A 20312-nucleotide genomic window follows, 5' to 3' on the forward strand; every position below is an offset into this window, starting at 1 on the left:
CTGCTTTTTTGATGTCACGTCATCTTAACCCGGACGTCATTTGCCTGAAGCCGGGATTGACTTTGGAGCAGGTGAGGTCGGTGGCTCCATCTTTGTCTCCACAGGATGCCTCACCGTTGGAATCTATGGCAGCCTCCATGTTGCAGACGGTTTCTTGGCTGGACTTCTGGTCTATGGTCATTACCAAGATAGCTTCTGACAGGTCCCCAGAAGAGTTGGTGAGTGCATCCTCGCTGGCCAGTCTGTTGCAGTCTGAAGGCAAGGCATTTTTGTATATGGCTCACCTCAGTGGTAATTTATGGGCTAACCTTCTCCTGATTAAAAGAGACGCAGCTTTATCTAGGATGGAGAGGTCAGTTGACACCGAGTCCTTGCTGGCATTGAGAAACTGGGATCTCTTTGAGTCCCAATTTTTGTTTCCTTGGACTGAGCTGGAAAATGCGATAGACCGGCGCCGGGCTAACACCAAAGACAGACTGGTGCACCAGGCCGTGTCTAAGTCGGAGTCTCGTCCTCAGAGATGTCTGGCTCCTCCTCCTCCCCCTGTCCAGCCGCAGTCAAGAACATCGTCGCCTGGTAGGCCATCGAGGAGTTCGATTTCAGCAGGTCCTTCCCGTCTGACTCAGCCTGGGTCAGAGGACCAACGTCCCTTTCGCTCTTGTTCCTTTTAGCCAAGGAGGGGCCCAAGGGGCAGAGGTAAAGGGGGCCGTTGGTAGGTCAGGCGCCTCTCCCTCTTCTGCGCCGCAGGTGGGGGTTTGCCTGGCTGGCCATTGGGCCAAGTGGCAGAGTTATGGGGCGGAGGTACCTACTGCCATTCGACTTCTCTCCTCCTCTGTCGGACAAGCCACAGCTCAGGAAGGCACATCCTCCAGATTCTCTGAAGTTCTTGGCTCTTTGGGAGGAAGTGCAGAAGATGCTGGAGAAGGATGCGATAGAGGAAGCGGTGCGTCCATCTTCGGGATTTTAGTCACATCTTCTTGGTGCCTAAGGTGTCGCGAGGTTGGAGACCTGTGATTGAATTATCCACCTTATCACTTCATCAGGAAGACATGGTTCAAGATGGAGACCCCGCGTTCAGTGTTGGCAGCCGTGAGGGAAGGCAACTTCATGCTGTCGAAAGACTCAAGGGATGCATACTTCGAAATCCTTATTCATCTGACGTCGAGGAAGTTCCTTTGCTTCTCTCTCAGGGACAAGGTCTTTTGAGTTCAAAAGTCCTATGCTTTGGGCTGACAACAGTCCCTCTAGTGTTCACAAGGGTCTTCTCTCTCATGCCAAGTTGGGCCCATGCTCAGGGGATCCGTTTGCTTAGGTACCTCGACAATTGGTTGGTCTTGGCAGTTTCCAGGAAAAGCTGCTGCAGGACAGGGGTCGTCTACTTCGATTCCATCTGGAACTGGGCATCTTAGTCAACCAGGTAAAGTCGAACCTTGTGCCCAGTCAAAGGATTCTCTACCTGGGCATGGTCATTGATAATCGATACGACAGTTGCAGAAGGTTTTCCATCGTATTAGAGATTGGAGAAGTTGCGAGTGGTGGCACGCGACTCCTGTCTGAACCACATCAGTCAGCTCATCAGTGGTAGGTTCTTCTGGGAGTGTTGTCTTACCTGGAGAAGCTGGTCCCTCATGGGCATCTTTCATCTTTGGTCTGTGTAATGGAGACTGGGAGAATTCTGGTCTGCGGTGGGGTACTCACCCCTGTTAAAGGTTCCTCTGTCTCTGGAAGTGAGAGAAGACCTTCGTTGGTGGTTGGACGACCAGAATCTTTAAGGGTGTCCCTCTGCGTTCTCTTCCACTGGACCAACTTAAGTTCTCAGACGCCTCCCTCGCAGGTTGGGGGGCTCATTTAGACGGCCTCATTGCATCAGGCATTTAGAGTTTTGAGAGAAGGTAGGTCATTCTGTTGTTCTCATATTGGACAACACCACAGTGGTAGCCTATGCGAACAAGCAGGAAGGCCTGGCTTCATGTCGACTTCATGCCTTGGCCATCGAGCTTCACCAGTGGGTGGTCAGGAATTTGGTAGAGCTCTCAGCCAGGTATATCCCAGGCAAACGGAATGTGGTTGCAGACAAACTCAGTCGTCTGGATCAGATCCTAGGCACAAAGTGGTCCCTTCATGAAGTGGTAACAGGTTTTGGGGGAGATCCATGCTGGACCTTTTTGCAACTTGCTTCAACAGGAAGTTGGAAATATTCTGTTCAGTGGTTCCAGATCCTTTAGCGTTAGCAGAGGACGCATTCCAACATTCCTGGGACAACTTGGAGGTGTGTGTCTTCCCTCCGTTTTGTTTGATCCGTCAAGTTCTGAACAGGCTAATGAGTTCACAGGGTCTCAGGATGACTTTGGTAACCCCTCTGTGGCCTCAGGCGGAATTGTTTCCAGATCTGTTGTCTTTGTCAGAGGTTCCGAGGGAAATTCCCCCTTGGCGGCATCCCTGTGTCAGCCGCATGCGGAAAGGTTCCACCAGTCCGTAAAATCCCTGTCTCTTCATGGTTGGAGGCCATCAAGTATCTCCTCCAAGTGAGAGGCTTTTCTCAGAGAACAGCAGGCCAATGTCCAACAGTCTCAGAAAGTTGACCTCCGCGGTTGACCAAGGCAAATGGGCAATCTACTGTGATTGGTGTCATAAACGGGGTTTTTCTCTACTCGCAACCTCTATTTAGCAAATAGCAGACTTTTTAACCTTCCTCAGAGATGAGAAACATTTGTCCGTTTCTGCCATTAACCCTCTCACGCCGACTGGACGTATTTTACGTCGACATTTTTTGTCTCCCATGTGCCGACTGGACGTATTTTACGTCGACTTACAAGTTTTTTTTAAAATTCGCGGAAAAATACTTATAGGCCTACCAGCCTCAGCCTAAAACTTTTAAATCACGCGCCTTGGGGGATGCTGGGAGTTCACGGATCAAGGAGTTGTTTTGTTTACAATCATTACGCAGGCGCGCAAGCGCGAATTTCTTTCTTGCCGCACTAAAAAGTATCTGACACATCTCGGAAATTATTTCGTCACTTTGACATAATTTTTGTACCATTGTAAATTAGCCGTTACATGAAGTACTGTATTATATATGAAAATGTGCGCATTTTTATGTAGAATACAACAATAAAATACTAATGATTGTAGCTTTTATCAGTTTTGAGATATTTTCATATAAATAACGATAATTGCCAAAATTTCAACCTTCGGTCAACTTTGACTCTACAGAAATGGTTGAAAAATGCAATTGTAAGCTAAAACTCTTATATATTAGTAATGTTCAATCATTTACCTTAATTTTGCAACTAATTGGAAGTCTCTAGCACTATATTTCCATTTATGGTGAATTTATGAAAAAACTTTTTCCCTACATCCGCGCGGTAACTCTTCCGAAAAAATCATACATGCGATTGTGGTAATGTTTGCACCATTTTAAAATTAGCCGTTATATAAAGTTTTATATATGGAAATATGTGCAATTTCATGCACAATACAACTAAAAACAACCCATGGTTGTAGCTTTTATCAGTTTTGAGATATTTTCAATAAATAACTATAATTGCCAAAATTTCAACCTTTGGTCAACTTTGACTTATCGAAATGGTTGAAAAACACAATTGTAAGCTAAAATGCTTATATTCTAGTAATATTCAAGCATTTACCTTCATTTTGCAACAAATTGGAAGTCTCTAGCACAATATTTCGATTTATGGTGAATTTATGAAAAAAATAACATTTTCATACAATCAACTTACCTGTCAGATATATACATAGCTAAGACTCCGTCGTCCCCGACAGAAATTCAAATTTCGCGCCACTCGCTACAGGTAGGTCAGGTGATCTACCGGCCTGCCCTGGGCGGCAGGACTAGGAACCATCCCCGTTTTCTATCATATTTTCTCTGTCGCCGGTGGTATCAACATTGTTGTTATTACCTCCTGACTTAGATTCATTTTTCATCCTTTGATCATCGTTTTTCGGCTTTTTGGTGACGTATTTGGATCGTGTTTTGGCATTCGCTACAGTGGACTGTTTTTGGAATAACTCTTTTGGATTTTTCTCAGTATGTCTGATTCTAATGTGAGTGTGAGAATGTGTGTGAATGTAGGCTGCAGGGTGAGGATACCGAAAGCTTCGGTTGATCCTCACACTGTATGCCGTAAATGTAGGGGGTTTCAGTGTTCTGCTATTAATACTGGTAAGGAATGCGAGCGATTGAATGCAGAAGAGTGGAAGACTTTGACTTCTTATTTGAAGAAGTTAGAGAGGGATAGAATTATACGATTGAAAGGTGTGAGTTCAAGGCCTATTGAGCCTTTCACTGATAATTCTAATCCTACTGATGTAGATTCTCCCTATGTATCTCATTCTCACAGTGCTTTTTCGGATTCGGCATCGGAAATCGCCAATCTGAAAGCTACAATTAGAGACATGAAGTCCAAGATGGCTGACTTCAAAGGTAAGGCTAGTGAAAGTGAGCATTACAGTGAAGTGAGTTCTCCCAGTGTTGTGGAGGGGGCGTTTGATCGTCCCTGCGACGCTCCCAGGCCTAGACCTCTTCCAAGCTCACAAGCCCAGAGGAGAAGGAAAGTCGAAAGCCTTAAGGAGGTTGTGGGGAATCCCCAACGGTCAGACGTCCCTTCAGCTAGCTCTGCTTCGTGGCAGGCGGCTCAAGGGCGCTATATAAAAAGCGTCCTTCGCGAGGGTTTGTTTCGTCCGTCCCTCCCTCACCTAAACCGGGGTGGAAAGGATCGAAGTTGGTCAGGGGAAGGGAATCGAAGGTTGTGGGAGAGGGAGACCGCTGAAGCGTCATATGAAGCCTGACATAGATTCTAGTCCAGAGCGTTTCTCAGATGACGCTCCGTCTTCTAGCAAGAAAGCGAAGGAGGCGTCAGCGTCACCTGAAGTGTACGCGGAAGTACCCTTTCCTTCTTCTCCCCCGAGTGATGACGAAAGACATCATGCACTGGACGTGGAGAAGCGTCAAGAAAGATCATATGGCAGTTCAAGAGCAACTGTCATCTCTAGTGGGAGTTTTAGCGCCACGTCGGAAGGACGTGACGCTTCCAATTAAGAAGTCTCGTCCTCTCTCACCTGTTCAACGAGAAGCGTCATACAGACGGGAAACGGCTAAACGTCTTACAGAAGCGTCTAGTTCGAGAGCGAGAACAGGTGCTTACGAGAGTTTGTACGCCAGAGAGACGTAAGACGTCTTTTAGACGCGAAGCGTCATTGGAAACGGAGCATAGACATGACGCTCCGTCCAATATTATGACGCCAAGTAGGACGCCTTTGGAGAGCGGAGCGTCTTCCAAGCGCGAAGCGTCATCGAGACGTCAGCAAAAGACGTCATCCATGACGCTTGGCGAACGGGAAGCGTCATGTAAGCGTGAAGCGTCTTCTAAAATTCTAGAGAAGCCGAAAGCTTTATGACGCCTTCCAAGACTATTAGAGCGGGGAAAGAGGAAGGATTATCATTCCCTTAGCCCCTCTCCTATTAGGAGTTTGTCTCTTCACGAAGAAGAACGTTCGGAAAGGAGAGCGGAGACGCATGTAGATCCGGAGTTAGAGGAAAACTCGGATGACGAATATAGTGAAAGAGAAGGTCTGTCTAACTATAAGGTGTTGACTACCCTACTTCTTGAGGAGTACGGAGACGAGTTGACGCCTGCCGCTCCTCCTTCTCCGCGCTCGCTCTTTTCCAGTGATAAGACGAAGAAGCCTTCGTCTTTTCTCAAAATGAAACCTACCATATCGATGAAGAGAGCATTACATTCCTTAGACTCATGGATGAAGCCTAAGAAAGACTTAGTGAGGACAGTCTTCTGCATGCCTCCAGCAAGATTAGCTGGGAAAAGAGGCATTTGGTATCAGACGGGAGAGAATATGGGTATTGCTCTCCCTTCTACAACCGAAACAGATTTTTTCGACTTTGGTTGACGCTTCACGGCGTCAAAGTCTCAATTCGGCACGGATTACGTGGGGAATTTCGGAACTGGATCATCTCCTCAAGGGACTCTTTCGTGTATTGGAAGTTTTTAACTTCTTAGATTGGTCCCTTGGGGTGATGTCCAAGAAAGCCCATGATTCGGAAGGAATCGAACCTGAAGCCCTGTTATGCATATTGTCTTGTATTGACAAGGCGGTACAGGATGGATCTTTTGAAATCTCCTCTTTGTTTGGGGCAGGTCTTTTAAAGAAAAGGACTGTATATGGCGCCTTCTTAATAAAGGCAGTCTCACATGCTCAGAGAGCAGCACTTCTATATGCGCCTCTATCTGACTTTTTGTTCCCTTCTCAGTTAGTAAAGGACATTGCACATTCTTTAACTGAGAAGGCAACTCAGGATCTGCTGACGCAGTCAGCAAGAAAGAAGAAACCTGTTGCTGCATCGGACAAGAAAGGACCCCAGTACTACGGTGGGCAGCCCTTTCGAGGTGGTCCGACCTCCAGACCTTCCACAAGGAGGAAGGCTCCAGAGAAGAGAGGTAGATCTGCTTTTCGTCCCTTTAAGAAGGGAAAATGAAGATTCTCTCCTCCAAGCACCAGTAGGTGCCAGGCTCCTGGGATTTGTGGAAGCCTGGACACTGATATATGCAGACGCGTCATCTTTGGCGATCTTAAGGAGGGGATATCGTATCCCTTTCCTGAACACTCCTCCCCTAACGTCAATACCAAGGGAACTATCAGCCAAAATACAAGGATCCTGTGCTGAGGATACTCTTCGATCGATGGTGGAACAAATGTGGGACAAGAGAGCGATAGAATTGGTACGGGATCAACACTCCCCGGGGTTTTACAATCGCCTTTTTCTGGTGGCGAAAGCCTCGGGAGGCTGGAGACCAGTACTGGACGTCAGCTCTCTGAACAAATTTGTTCAGAAGGAGAAGTTCTCCATGGAGACTTCTGCTTCAGTCATGGCGTCATTACGACAGGGAGATTGGATGGTGTCTTTAGATCTCCAGGACGCCTACTTTCACGTCCCGATCCACCCTTCATCGAAGAAGTACCTCCGTTTCATGACGGGGGGAACTATCTTTCAGTTCAGAGCCTTGTGTTTCGGCCTGTCCACAGCTCCTCAGGTCTTCACAAGCCTGATGAAGAATGTGGCGAGGTTTCTTCACCTCAAAGGAGTGAATGTCTCTATGTATCTGGACGACTGGCTCATCAGGGCCAGATCGGATTTAATCAAAGCGTTGGGATTGCTTGTGAACCTCGAGAAGTCTCAGCTGACCCCCAGACAAGACCTAGTCTATCTGGGGATTCGGATGGATTCTCGGGGTTTTCGAGTTTTTCCTTCGCAAGAGAGAATCGCAAAAGGTTTGCGGATAGTCTCTCTCTTCTTAGAGAAGCAACAAACGTCGGCGAGGGAATGGTTGAGCTTCTGGGGACGCTTTCCTCCGCTAGAACAATTCTTCCCTCTAGGAAGACTTCATATACGTCCGCTTCAATTCTTCCTCAAGAGGTCTTGGAGCTGGAAAAACCGGACAACTGTCGGACGTTTTTCCCATTCCAGTGGAGATAAAGTCACACCTACAGTGGTGGTTGCTCCCTCTGGAAGAGAACAAAGGGATCTCTCTAAGAAAACACGAACCCAGACCTAGTTGTTCTCCGACGCGTCGGAGAGAGGTTGGGGAGCGACATTAGCTCAGAGGAAGTGTCAGGCACCTGGGCAACCAGCACAGGTGTCTTGGCACATAAACTGCAAAGAGCTCTTCGCCGTACATCTGGCCTTGAAGAGCCGAGAACCTCTGGTGTCAAACAAGGTAGTGCAAGTAAATGTGGACAACACCACCGCACTTGCCTACATTCGGAAACAGGGAGGGACGCACTCCTCGTTCCTTTACGAGCTCACGAGAGACCTATTACTTTGGACGTCTCACAGGAACATCTCCCTGCTGACAAGGTTCGTACAGGGAGTAAGGAATGTGAGGGCGGACAGGCTCAGCAGGAGGAACCAGGTCCTTCATACAGAATGGACGCTACACGAGGAAGTGTGTCTCGATCTCTGGTCTCTGTGGGGAACTCCTCATGTGGATCTCTTCGCAACATTCATTTCAAAAAGGCTCCCAGTTGTTTGCTCGGTCGTGGAAGATCCAAGAGCTCTTATGGTAGACGCCTTCCTGCTAAATTGGTCTCGAGTAGACGTATATGCTTTTCCCCCATTCAAAATCCTGGGGTTAGTAATGAGAAAGTTGTGGCGTCAAAAGAGACGAGGATGACGTTAATAGCCCCCTTTTGGCCGGCCCAGGAATGGTTCACGGAGGTGGTAGAGTGGATCGTAGATTTTCCAAGATCCCTACCAAGAAGGATGGATCTTCTCAGACAACCACACTTCAAGAGGTACCACCAAAAACCTCCCCGCTCTCGCTCTGACTGCCTTTCGACTATCGAAAGACTTGTCAGAGCGAGAGGCTTTTCTCGCGAAGTGGCAAGCGCGATCGCGAGAGCACGCAGAACCTCCACTTACGAAAGTATACCAATCAAAGTGGGAGGTATTTAGAAGGTGGTGTAGATCCAAGAAGTTGTCCTCCTCCACTACCTCTATAGCGGAAATTGCTGATTTCCTGCTATTCCTGAGAGAAAAATCTCATCTAGCCGTATCCACAATAAGGGATACAGAAGTATGCTCTCGGCTGTATTCAGGAACAGAGGTTTAGATCTGGCAGATAATAAAGATCTCCACGATCTCATAATGGTCTTTTGAGACTTCCAAAGTCTAAGGAACCAGTACCTCCGAACTGGAACCTAGACGTAGTTCTAAAGTATCTGTCATCGGAAAGATTCGAACCTCCTCATCGGGCATCGTTTAGAGACATTACCACCCGAAAATGCCTATTCCTATTATCTTTAGCTACGGCAAAGAGAATTAGTGAATTGCATGCTCTGCAAGGATAAAGTAGGATTCAAGGGAGACTCAGCGATTTGCTCGTTTAAGACCCTGTTTTTAGCGAAAAACGAGAATCCTACGAATCCCTGGCCTAAGTCATTCGAAGTCAAAGGCATGTCGAGTCTCGTAGGCAGAGAAGCAGAGAAGTCTCTATGCCCTGTTAGAGCTCTGAAGTTCTACCTTCAGAGAAAGCATCAAATGGGAGGCTCTAGACAAGGTCTTTGGTGCGCGGTAAAAGACCCCACAAGACTGATGTCCAAGAATGCGCTGGCATTCTTTGTAAGAAACGTCATTACAGACGCTCATAAGGCCTGTCCTGACGAACAGTTACAACTGTTGAGAGTAAAAGCTCATGAAGTGAGAGCTATAGCGACGTCTCTCTCGTTTCATAAGAATATGTCGCTTAAAAACATCATAGATACGACATTTTGGAGATGCAAACTCAGTATTTGCATCTCATTACTTGAAAGACGTGCGTGTGACATATGAGAAGTGTTTTTCTCTAGGTCCTTTCGTATCGGCGATACGATTTCTGGGTACGGGAGCCGACACCAATCCTTAAATGTATATACTTTTCTTCTTTTTGGATATAGTCGAGTCTCTTCGAACAATGGAGGACTTAGGCTAGCACGGGCGGCCGTCTATGTTGTTCAGTAAGAGAATTCTTGTCATATCCAATTAGTTGAGTATAATTTTTTTTTTTGAAAATTATGTATGTGTGCGTAGTGGTTGGGAGTTACGGTTGTTGTGACGAGTTCGGGGATAACTCTTAACAATCTTTAGTTCAACATATGGTTAGGATCAGGTGGTCGGGATTGGTTTTGTGTGCTCCTTCATAAGGTGGTATTGTCATATAAGTGGATCAGCACCCATTGACAAAGTCCTTTTAGGCTCTGCCGAGTAAGTGGATAAGACCCCATCGGCAGACCCACAAGAACTCTTGGCCATAGATCATATATCTCGCTAAAGTTTCTTGAGGTGATGCAGACTACTGGGCAAACACCCACGAAGTCTACCACCTATCAGGTAGGAACCAAGGTTTTATTTATACCTACAACATATGTTGTTTACCTGTCTATTCCATATAGAAGCTGTCTCTTACCCTCCACCGAAGGGTGCCAATCAGCTATGTATATATCTGACAGGTAAGTTGATTGTATGAAAATGATATTGTTATGTTACAATAAAAAGTTTCATACATACTTACCTGGCAGATATATACAATTAAAAGGGGCCCACCCAGCCTCCCCGCAGGAGACAGGTGGAAGAGAGGAAAAATATGATAGAAAACTTATAGGGGGATGGTTCCCATAGTCCTGCCGCCCAGGGCAGGCAGGTAAAGGTCACCTGACCTACCTGTAGCGAGTGGCGCGAAATTTGAATTTCTGTCGGGGACGACGGAGTCTTAGCTATGTATATATCTGCCAGGTAAGTATGTATGAAACTTTATTGTAACATAACAATATCATTTTCTTTAAGTCCGCGCGGTAACTCTTCCGAAAAAATCATACGTGCGACTGTGGTAATGTTTGCACCATTTTAAATTAGCCGTTACATAAAGTTTTATATATGAAAATGTGCGCAATTTCATGTAGAATACAACCAAAAATAATTGAAGGTTGTAGCTTTTCTTATTTTTGAAATATTTGCATATAAATCATGATAAATAGAAAAAAAACCACGTTCGGTCAACTTTGACTCTACCGAAATGGTGGAAAAACGCAATTGTAAGCTAAAAACTTTCTTACCAGTCTAGTAAATATTCATCATTTATTCTTCATCTTGAAACAAATTTGAAGTCTCTAGCAAAATATTTAGATTTATGGTGAATTTAAAAAAAAATCTTTCCTTCCCTCCGCGCGCGGATTCTCCGCCACAAATCTCCGAAATGCGTACGTCCCATTCTCGGAATATTTGCTCCGTTTCATATTAGGCATTTCATAGAGTTTTATATATGAAAATTTGCGCAATTTCATGTAGAATAAAACGAAAAATATTTGAAGGTCGTAGCTTTTCTTATTTTCAAAATAATTGCATATAAAAAATATATATATAAAAAATTTGACATTCGGTCAACTTTAACTCTTCAGATATGGTCGAAAACTGCAATTGTAAGCTAATACTCTTACAGTATAGTAATATTCAATCATTTGTCTTCATTTTGAAAGAAATTGGAAGTCTCTAGGACAATATTTAGATTTGTGGTGAATTTTTGAAAAAAATATTTGTTTACGTCCGTGTGTTACGAATTCATGCATTATTTTGTGATAATATTTTCTCTGTGTTGCTTTTATCGTTTTACAATGTGTTATATACCAAAATGATAGCAATTTAGTGTACATTACAACGAAAAAAAGTAACTTGTTACCTTTAACCATTTTGCGCACAGCGCGATTTGAATACAATTATATATGAAATTTCGTTTTTGTGCTATCATATATGGCATTATTTATATATGATAATGATAATTTTTTTTCATTTCTGATGGTTGCATACTAAACTTCAGCCAATGACAAAAAAATGAGTCAAAAATGAACTCTTAATCTGGAAAACTAAACGCGCTGTGATTTAAAAAAAAATATATTTTTTCTGCTTCCGCGCTCACTCTGAAACACCTCCGGCACACGGGAGACAATTTTGTTTTCACCGCTTCGGCGTAAGAGGGTTAAAGGCTACAGGGCGGCCCTGATTTTGGTGTTACGCCTTAAAGGTGTCAACATTTCCTCGTCCTAGGAACTTTCCTTGCTAGTTAAGGGGTTTGAGCAGTCAAGTTCTCCTAGGGAGCTCAAGCCTCCAACTTGGGATGTTTCCTTAGTTCTCAATAGCTTCGCTTAGAGTCCATATGAGCCTTTGCGTCACTCATCTGACAGGAACTTGATGCTCAAGACAGTTATCCTTCTAGCCTTGGCATCATCCAAGAGGGTAGGAGAGCTCCATGGTCTGAGCCATGATGTGAAGCACATCAGGGGTTGGGGTCGGTGTCCTTCGAATCTGTGCATGATGACAGGTTCACTTCGTTTTCTATTCCATCACTGAATGACTTTGTGGTTGGTGATGCTCAAGAGCTTTTGTTGTGCCCTGTCCGGGCCCTGCATTGCTATCTTAAAAGGACTCGGCACCTTAGACCAGGCTGCCGCAGACTTTTTGTTAGTACAGGCTGTACTAAGAAAGAGGTGTCTAAGAATACTATCTCTTTTTGGATGCGGGAAGCCTTCAGACAGGCATACTTTGCTCTTGATGATTCCGCCACCACGTCTGTGCAGGCTAGAGCGCATGATGTTAGGGGTATTGGTCCCTCTTTGGCTTTCAAAAAGAACTTGGCTGTACATAGAGTTCTGAGCGCTGGTACTTGGTTACGCCAGTCCACTTTCACCTCTTTCAATCTTAACCTCTTCATTACCGAAAGTTTGTTTGGAGGTAGGTGGGTACCACCATTCAAGTCTACTACACCGCACCGGGTGCATAAAGGTGGTATGCGTAGTACCACCAAAACTCCTCTTTTCAGATAGGGACTTCCAATCATTCTGTAATTTCGGTTTGAAGAGTTTGGAGCAAAATAAACAGTATGACACGATGCCAGACGTTATGAATGAACCCAAAAAAACTATTATTATTGCTTTATAGTAGTGGTGGTCGGTGACAGATGAACTGCGTCTCAACAAAAAATCACAAAACCAGACAGCGTAAACATGTAATAACTTCTACCCAAGTAAAAAACCAGTTGTATCATCATTTACTGTATTTATTTATTTATTCACATTACATTTTACAAATAAAAGATATGAACACCAGATAAATGAAGGTAGAAATAAAGCCTTATAGTAACTTTATATATATAAAAAAACCAAACCAGAGAAAAAGCGATTTTTTCTGAGGACAAGAAACTTGAAAAATTAGTTTAGATACCCCTGATGCCCCTAAAGTTGTTTTCTGTGATGAAACTAATCTTAGAAAACGTAGAAAATGACATTGACCAATTTTTGAAAGATATACTATAAAATTTGCGATTTCCAAATTTATTGGCGGGGCTTTCGCTTTAGTTTTTGCTCTTTTTTTTGTTATTACGTGCTTATTTACGGTTCTATTTTGATAATACTTTATGTGCATGTTCCAGGTGCGATATACCAACATTCTGTAAGACCGAATTTCTATTCAAGACCGTAGTTTTCTCACCGACCCCCCCCACCATTTGGTCCCTTGTACAAGGGACACTGAGTTTCACATTTTTTTCATAAAATCATTTATTTTCCCTGTAGGATGATAAAACTAACAGAGAATATGCGTTATTATAGTGCTAATAATACCTGATAATTTCATTAGCCTGTCTTGATTAGTGTATTTTTGGCAAATATTTTTACGATCGGCACCCCTCCAAACTTGAGTCACTACCGAGAGATTCAGTTCGGCAGCAAACGCAATGTTTACATTCTGCTCACCCACCCGGTAAAGAAGGGGTTAAGGATGTTGCCCACAGATCTACGGACACGTTTTCCTTGGGTCCTTTGGTGGCTGCCCAACAGGTTGTGTAACTCAGTTGCCCTTAACAGGGCACTTTTGTATCTTACCTAAGATGATTGTGTGGATGAGAGAATGAGTGAGTTGGCTGGTCTCCTTTCTTTCTTTTGTACGTTTCAGTCTTCCTTCGGGCGGGTTAAGGAATAGACATGTTATTCGCTGGACTGGTCTGATACAGGTGAGTAAGGTATTCATATGTACTGATAGTGTGGTCGCTTAACCTCTTCATTACCTAAAGTTTGTTTGGAGGTAGGCGGGTACCACCATTCAAGTCTATAACACCGCCCCGGGTGCATAAAGGTGGTACGTAAAGTACCACCAAAACTCCTCTTTTCAGATAGGAACTTCCAATCATTCTGTAATTTCGGTTTGAAGAGTTTGGAGCAAAATAAACAGCATGACACGATGCCAGACGTATGATGAACCTCAAAAAATATTATTACTGCTTATAGTAGTGTGTAGGTGACAGATGAACTGCGTCTCAACAAAAAATCACAAAACCAGACAAGCGTAAACATGTAATAACTTCTACCCAAGTATAAAACCAGTTGCATCATCATTTACTGTATTTATTTATTTATTCACTTATTACATTTTACAAATAAATGATATGAACACCAGATAAATGAAGGTAAAAATAAAGCCTTATAGTAACTTTATATATAAAAAACCAAACCAGAGAAAAAGCGAAAAAGCGATTTTTTGAGGACAAGAAAATTGAAAAATTAGTTTAGATATCCCTGATACCCATAAAGTTGTTTTCTGTGATGAAACTAATCTTAGAAAACGTAGAAAACGACATCGACCAATTTTTAAGAGATATACTGTACTATAAAATTTGCGATTTCCATATTTATCGGCGGAGCTTTCGCTTTAGTTGTTGCTCTTTTTTTTTGTTATTACGTGCTTATTTACTGTTCTATTTTGATAGTACTTTATGTGCATGTTCCAGGTGGATATACCAACATTCTGTAAGACCGAATTTCTATTCAAGACTGTAGTTTTCTCACCGACCACCAGTGTCCCTTGTACAAGGGACACTGAGTTTCACATTTCGGCTGATAATTTCATTAGCCTGTCTTGATTAGTGTATTTTTGGCAAATATTTTTACGATCGGCACCCCTCCAAACTGGAGTCACTGCCGAGAGATTCAGTTCGGCAGCGAACGCAATTTTTACATTCTGCTCACCCACTCGGTAAAAAAAGGGGTTAACCCTCTTACGCCGATTGGACGTATTAAACGTTGAGTCAAAATGTCTCCCGTATGCCGATTTGACGTATTATACGTCGACTCAAAAAAGTTTTATTTAAAATTCGTGGAAAAATACTTATAGGCCTACCAGCCGAAAACTTTTGAATCACGCGCCTTGGGGGATGCTGGGAGTTCACGGATCAAGGCGTTGTTTTGTTTACAATCGTTACGCAGGCGCGCTAGCGCGAATTTCTTTCTTATCGCACTAAAAATTATCAGTGACACATCTCAAAAATTATTTCGTCACTTTGACATAATTTTTGCACCGTTTTAAATTATCCATTACATGAAGTATTATATATGAAAATGTGCACAATTTCATGTAGAATACAACAAAAAAAATACTCATGATTGTAGCTTTCATCAGTTTTGAAATATTTTCATATAAATAACGATGTGCCAAAATTTCAACCTTCGGTCAACTTTGACTCTACTGAAATGGTTGAAAAATGCAATTGTAAGCTAAAACTCTTATATTCTAGTAATATTCAATCATTTGCCTTTATTTTGCAACATATTGGACGTCTCTAGCACAATATTTTGATTTATGGTGAATTTATGAAAAAACTTTTTCCGTACGTCTGCGCGGTAACTCTTCCGATAAATTTTTTTTGTGCGATTGTCCTAATGTTTGCACCATTTTAAATTAGCCGTTACATAAAGTTTTATATATGAAAATGTGTGCAATTTCATGCAAAATACAACTAAAAACAACCCATGGTTGTAGCTTTTATCAGTTTCGAAATATTTTCGTATAAATAACGATAAGTGCCAAAATTTCAACCTTTGGTCAAATTTGACTCTACCGAAATGGTCGAAAAAAGCAATTGCAAGCTAAAACTCTTATATTCTAGTAATATTCAATCATTTACCTTCATTTTGCAACAAATTGGAAGTCTCTTGCACAATATTTCGATTTATGGTGAATTTATGAAAAAAAAAGTTTTTCCTTACGTCCGCGCGGTAACTCTTCCGAAAAAAATCAGAAATTTTTTCTTGCGATTGTCGAAATGTTTGCACTGTTTAAAATTAGCCGTTACATAAAGTTTTATATATGAAAATGTGCGCAATTTTATGTAAAATACAACAAAAAATGATTGAAGGTTGTAGCTTTTCTCTTTTTTGAAATATTTGCTTATAAATCTTGATAAATAGAAAAAAACCCCGTTCGGTCAACTTTGACTCTACCGAAAGTCGAAAAATGCAATTGTAAGCTAAAACTCTTACAATCTAGTAATATACAGTCATTTATTTTCATATTGTCTTACAATCTAGTAATATACAGTTATTTATTTTCATTTTGAAACAAATTCGAAGTGTCTAGCACAATATTTAGATTTATGGTGAATTTAAAAAAAAAAAACTTTCCCTCCGCATGCCGATTCGCAGCAGCAAATCTCCGAAATGCGTACCTCGCATTTTCCTAATATTTGCTCCTTTTCATATTAGGCATTTTATAGAGTTTCATATATGAAAATGTGCGCAAATTCTTGAAGAATACAAAGGAAAATATTTGAAGGTTGTAGCTTTTCTCATTTTTGCAATATTTGCATATAAAAAAATTATATACTATATAAAAATTTCGACATTCGTTCAACTTTAACTCGTCCGAAATGGTCAAAAACTGCAATTCTAAGCTAAAACTCTTACAGTATCGTAATGTTCTATAATTTTTCTTCATTTTGAAACAAATTTGAAGTCTCTAGAACAATATTTAGATTTATGGTGAATTTTTGAAAAAAAAATTTTTTTACGTCCGCGCGTTACGAATTCATGCATCATATTGTGATAATATTTTATCTGTGTTGCTTTGATCATTTTACAATGTGTTATATATCAAAATGACCGCAATTTAGTGTACAATACAACGATAAAAAAAGTAACTCGTTAGCTTTAACCGTTTTTCGCACAGCTCGATTTAAATACAATTATGTATGAATTTTTTCTTGTTGCTACCATATATCGCATTACATATTTATATATGATAATGATATTTTTTTCATTTCTGATGGTTGCATACAAAACTTCAGGCAATGACAAAAAAAGGAGCCAAAAATAAACTCTTAATCTTGAAAACTAACGCCCTGTGATTTCTTGAAAAAATTATTTTTTCCGCTTCGGCGCTCACTCCAAACCCGCCTCGGCATACGGGAGACGTTTTGGTTTCTAGGGCTTCGGCGTAAGAGGGTTAATATACAAATATCAAACCCTATACAGGCAGTCCCCGGTTTACGACGGGGGTTCCATTCTTGAGACGCGTCGTAAGCCAGAACATCGTCAAAAATCCTAAGAAAACCATACTTTTAATGCTTTGGGTGCATTGAAAACTATGTAGTAAACGGCATTCTTATGGCATTTTTCATCAAAAAACCTTCAAATATTGATTATTTTGCATTTTTGGTGTCATATTTCATCTGCCAGATGAGCATTGTAGGCGTTGTTACCCTGGAACATGCGTCGTAACCCTGGAAATAATGTCTGATGAATATAATTGAAAAGCGTCATTACCTCGGAACGTCGTAAGCCAAGACAGTCGTAACCCCGGCACTGCCTGTATTTGGTAGCATATGCTCCATTCCTTGGCAAGGAGGAGTTGGGAGTAGTAACAAACCATGGTGTACTGGTGTGCTATTGGACAGTCAAAGTTTCTCTTTGTTTTCCTATACAATGATTCTCCCATATATCATTGTACGTCACTCAGGGTCCTAGTGGTTAGCTATCAATTTATCTAGTTTCTCAACGGGCTTCAGTCCCTCTCCAGAAGTCATTTCTTCTGGAGCTGGACTGGTGGGTAGGCCCTCAGCCAGTTTAGGATGTCTTGTACCTCCCTCCAAGTATGAGTCTATCGTGTTGTTAAGACTTAAGGTTTGTTCGCGTATGAACAAATGACAAATTTCTAAGACAATTTGTATTTTTCATAGCTACAAACCTGAGGTCTTAACATTATACTGCCCACCTCTAGCCGCCACTCTGTTTATTAAGACATCCTGAGTTGGGAAAGACTGATGCGGTGGCGTAGGTACGTGGTCTTTGACCACTCTTCACCCGATTTACGCATGCGTTGCCAGACATCACAAGATTGCTTGCTTTCATGTGTGTTTAACCGATCCATCTAGGCGCTAGAAATTATCCTATTGTTAAGACTTCAGGTTTGTAGCTATGAAAAATACAAATTGTCTTAGAAAATTTGTCATTTTGTGTCTCCTTTTATAGATTTAGGATAAATTTTGAGTTATACTTTTATATATTTAGGATAAATTTTGAGTTATACTTTTATATATTTAGGATAAATATTGAGTTATAATTTTGATTGTAATTATTTTATTTGAGAATACTTTGAGCTCTAATTTTGATTGTAATTATTTTATTTGAGAATACTTTGAGCTCTATAGTAGGTCATAACATGCAGCAAGACTCGGTAATGTATCCTGTCACAATAGACATCCAGATATTTATCTTGTTAGAAGTACAGTAAAGCAAAGTACTAGTAGCTTAGAGTGTTTGTGAAATTTTTTAAAGTATGGTGTATTATGTGGTGTTTATTGGGAATTATCATATTTTGTAGTGTTGATATATTTAATCTAAGGGGAATTTTCACTTATTTCAGATGTCTAAAGGAGATTTTCATGTCGTAGAGTTTACTGGTGTGTCCTTAACAGGTGGTGAAAATATATTCCCATCTGAAAAAGTACGTCCTCGTAATACAAATCCTCCTATCACCTCGAAGACATTTACAAAATTTGAAATTGAAGTTCCAGAAGACATCAGAGACTAGTAAGTTATTATCCTTTTTGTTCAGTGATTGTGATTACTCAAATACTTTTTCTAATGATTGAACTTTTAAGTTCAATCATTGGTCTTTACGTTTACTGCCCACCTCTAGCCGCCTCTCTCTTTTTATAGTTCCTGGGTTGGGGGAAAGACAACGCATCACAGTGTGGTGCGTGGTCTGACCAGCTCTCACCTCGTACGCGCAGGAGTGGCCAGATCTCACAGATTCCTTGCTTTACAATCTTTGATTGTTTTTAACCGTTTTCCAGGTTTATCCTGTTAAGACCTCAGGTTTGTTAGCTATGAAAAATTCAAATTCTTTACAAATTTGTCATTTCAAGGCAATTTTTCAGTATATACTAATTTTACATAGACTTTCACTGCTTGTAATTCAAACAGTATAACACCTGAAGTTTAATCATGTATTCTCTGTGGTCGAATACTACCAATTCCTTAAGTTTTTAGGAATGTTTATAGGGTAAATTGAGGATCCTAACATTTGTCATTTCTCCGTCAACTTCACAGTGATGTATATTTAAAGAGACTTCTTGAAGTGTCTGTTTATTATAAGGCTCAGTAGTATATATGTTTGAAGTGTGAGTCGTGCCTGACTGTGGTAGTTGTGGCTTCAGGATTTGTAATATTTTAGGTTCTGTGTAACTGAATATGAACTAGGTAGTTTTGTCAGTAGGATCAGGATGAAAGTTTGATTTGGAAGGTGTAGTGATGAAGTCTGTGATGTTGAAAAGTGAAAGAACCATTTCCTTTGTTTTTTCTAGCAGTTGTCATTTGTTATCAACTGAAGTTCTTCATTTATGGTATAATAATTGAAATACCGAAGGTCTTTTAACAGTACCTTGCAGGTCCCAAAGCATGTGATTTATTCTTTTTACCTACATTCTACTTTGTAATCCCTCTCTTAACTTCTTTTTTCCCATTAGATATAAAAAAAAAATTTGGAGATGGTTGTTGGTATGTATAAACATATTATTGCTTATATAGGTTTAGCAAAATAAATTGAAACCGTATTACAGGTAGAGTAAGAAGGGTGAGGAAAGTGATAACTAAAGTTAGAGAAGATATTTTTAGAAATGGCCCACATTGAGCTTTTCCAGGAAATTCCATAAGAAGAATAACAACATTGAAGAAGAGTTGAAGATGATGCCATGACTAGCTGTCAACACTGATCCCTGTCAAACTGCATCGCTCATGTGGACTTTACCCTGAGCCAACATCCTCTCGCATTATTGCCCTCTCCACACCTCCATGCTGTATTTTAGTACATAATTTATCGTAACATTGTCATCAACCAAGAAGGATTACTGGAACTTGCAACTCAAACACGATTGCAAATGTTTTAGAAAATATGTGAATTTGTCAACATATCACAGGTGGCTCCTCAGATTAAGCAATCATCTAGGTAGGCCACCAGTTTAAATCCATTCCTGAGTGCCCATAAAAGAAATAATTGCAGTTTATGTAAAAATATACAAACTATGTTTCAAGCCTTGTAGAGTGCTCCCCTTGGGGTCCACGTCAATGTTTTAGCTACGGTAGTGAGCATTGTTCTGGAAGACTTTGGAAGCTCTTTAATAGGTGGAGCCTAGCATGAAATTCAGCCATTGCTTTCCTATGATTTTTCTCGTAGGGGTCCCAATTGGCAGGGTAGCCATGTCCAATGGGAGCTTTTTCACTCATAAGGGAGGACAAATGTTGCCCATTCCTTTTAGCACTATCAGATACTGGGATGGTGGAGACAGATGGCTTTTTCTGCCATAAGCTCTTGTTTTCTGGTCACCGCAAAGTTCTGAAATTATCTTCACGTTATTGTTTCAAAAGTGAAGAGACAGAAGGCTGATGCTTCCCAGAGAGGTATTGGTTTTGTAAAATAATTGTTG

General features: G+C 41.4%; 1 protein-coding gene across 2 annotated transcripts in view; it reads left to right on the forward strand.

Annotated features, from left to right (window-relative positions):
- LOC135215406 (RNA-binding protein FXR1-like) overlaps nt 1-20312 on the forward strand; it is a 196816-nt gene that overhangs the window by 95019 nt on the left and 81485 nt on the right. For both annotated transcript variants that reach the window (XM_064250006.1, XM_064250007.1), the window contains exon 3: nt 18251-18417. In XM_064250006.1, coding sequence (XP_064106076.1) covers nt 18251-18417 — 167 coding nt within the window. The remainder of the gene's footprint in view (nt 1-18250; nt 18418-20312) is intronic.

This window comes from Macrobrachium nipponense, chromosome 5 (assembly GCF_015104395.2).
Source record: "Macrobrachium nipponense isolate FS-2020 chromosome 5, ASM1510439v2, whole genome shotgun sequence".
Lineage (NCBI taxonomy): Eukaryota > Metazoa > Arthropoda > Malacostraca > Decapoda > Palaemonidae > Macrobrachium > Macrobrachium nipponense.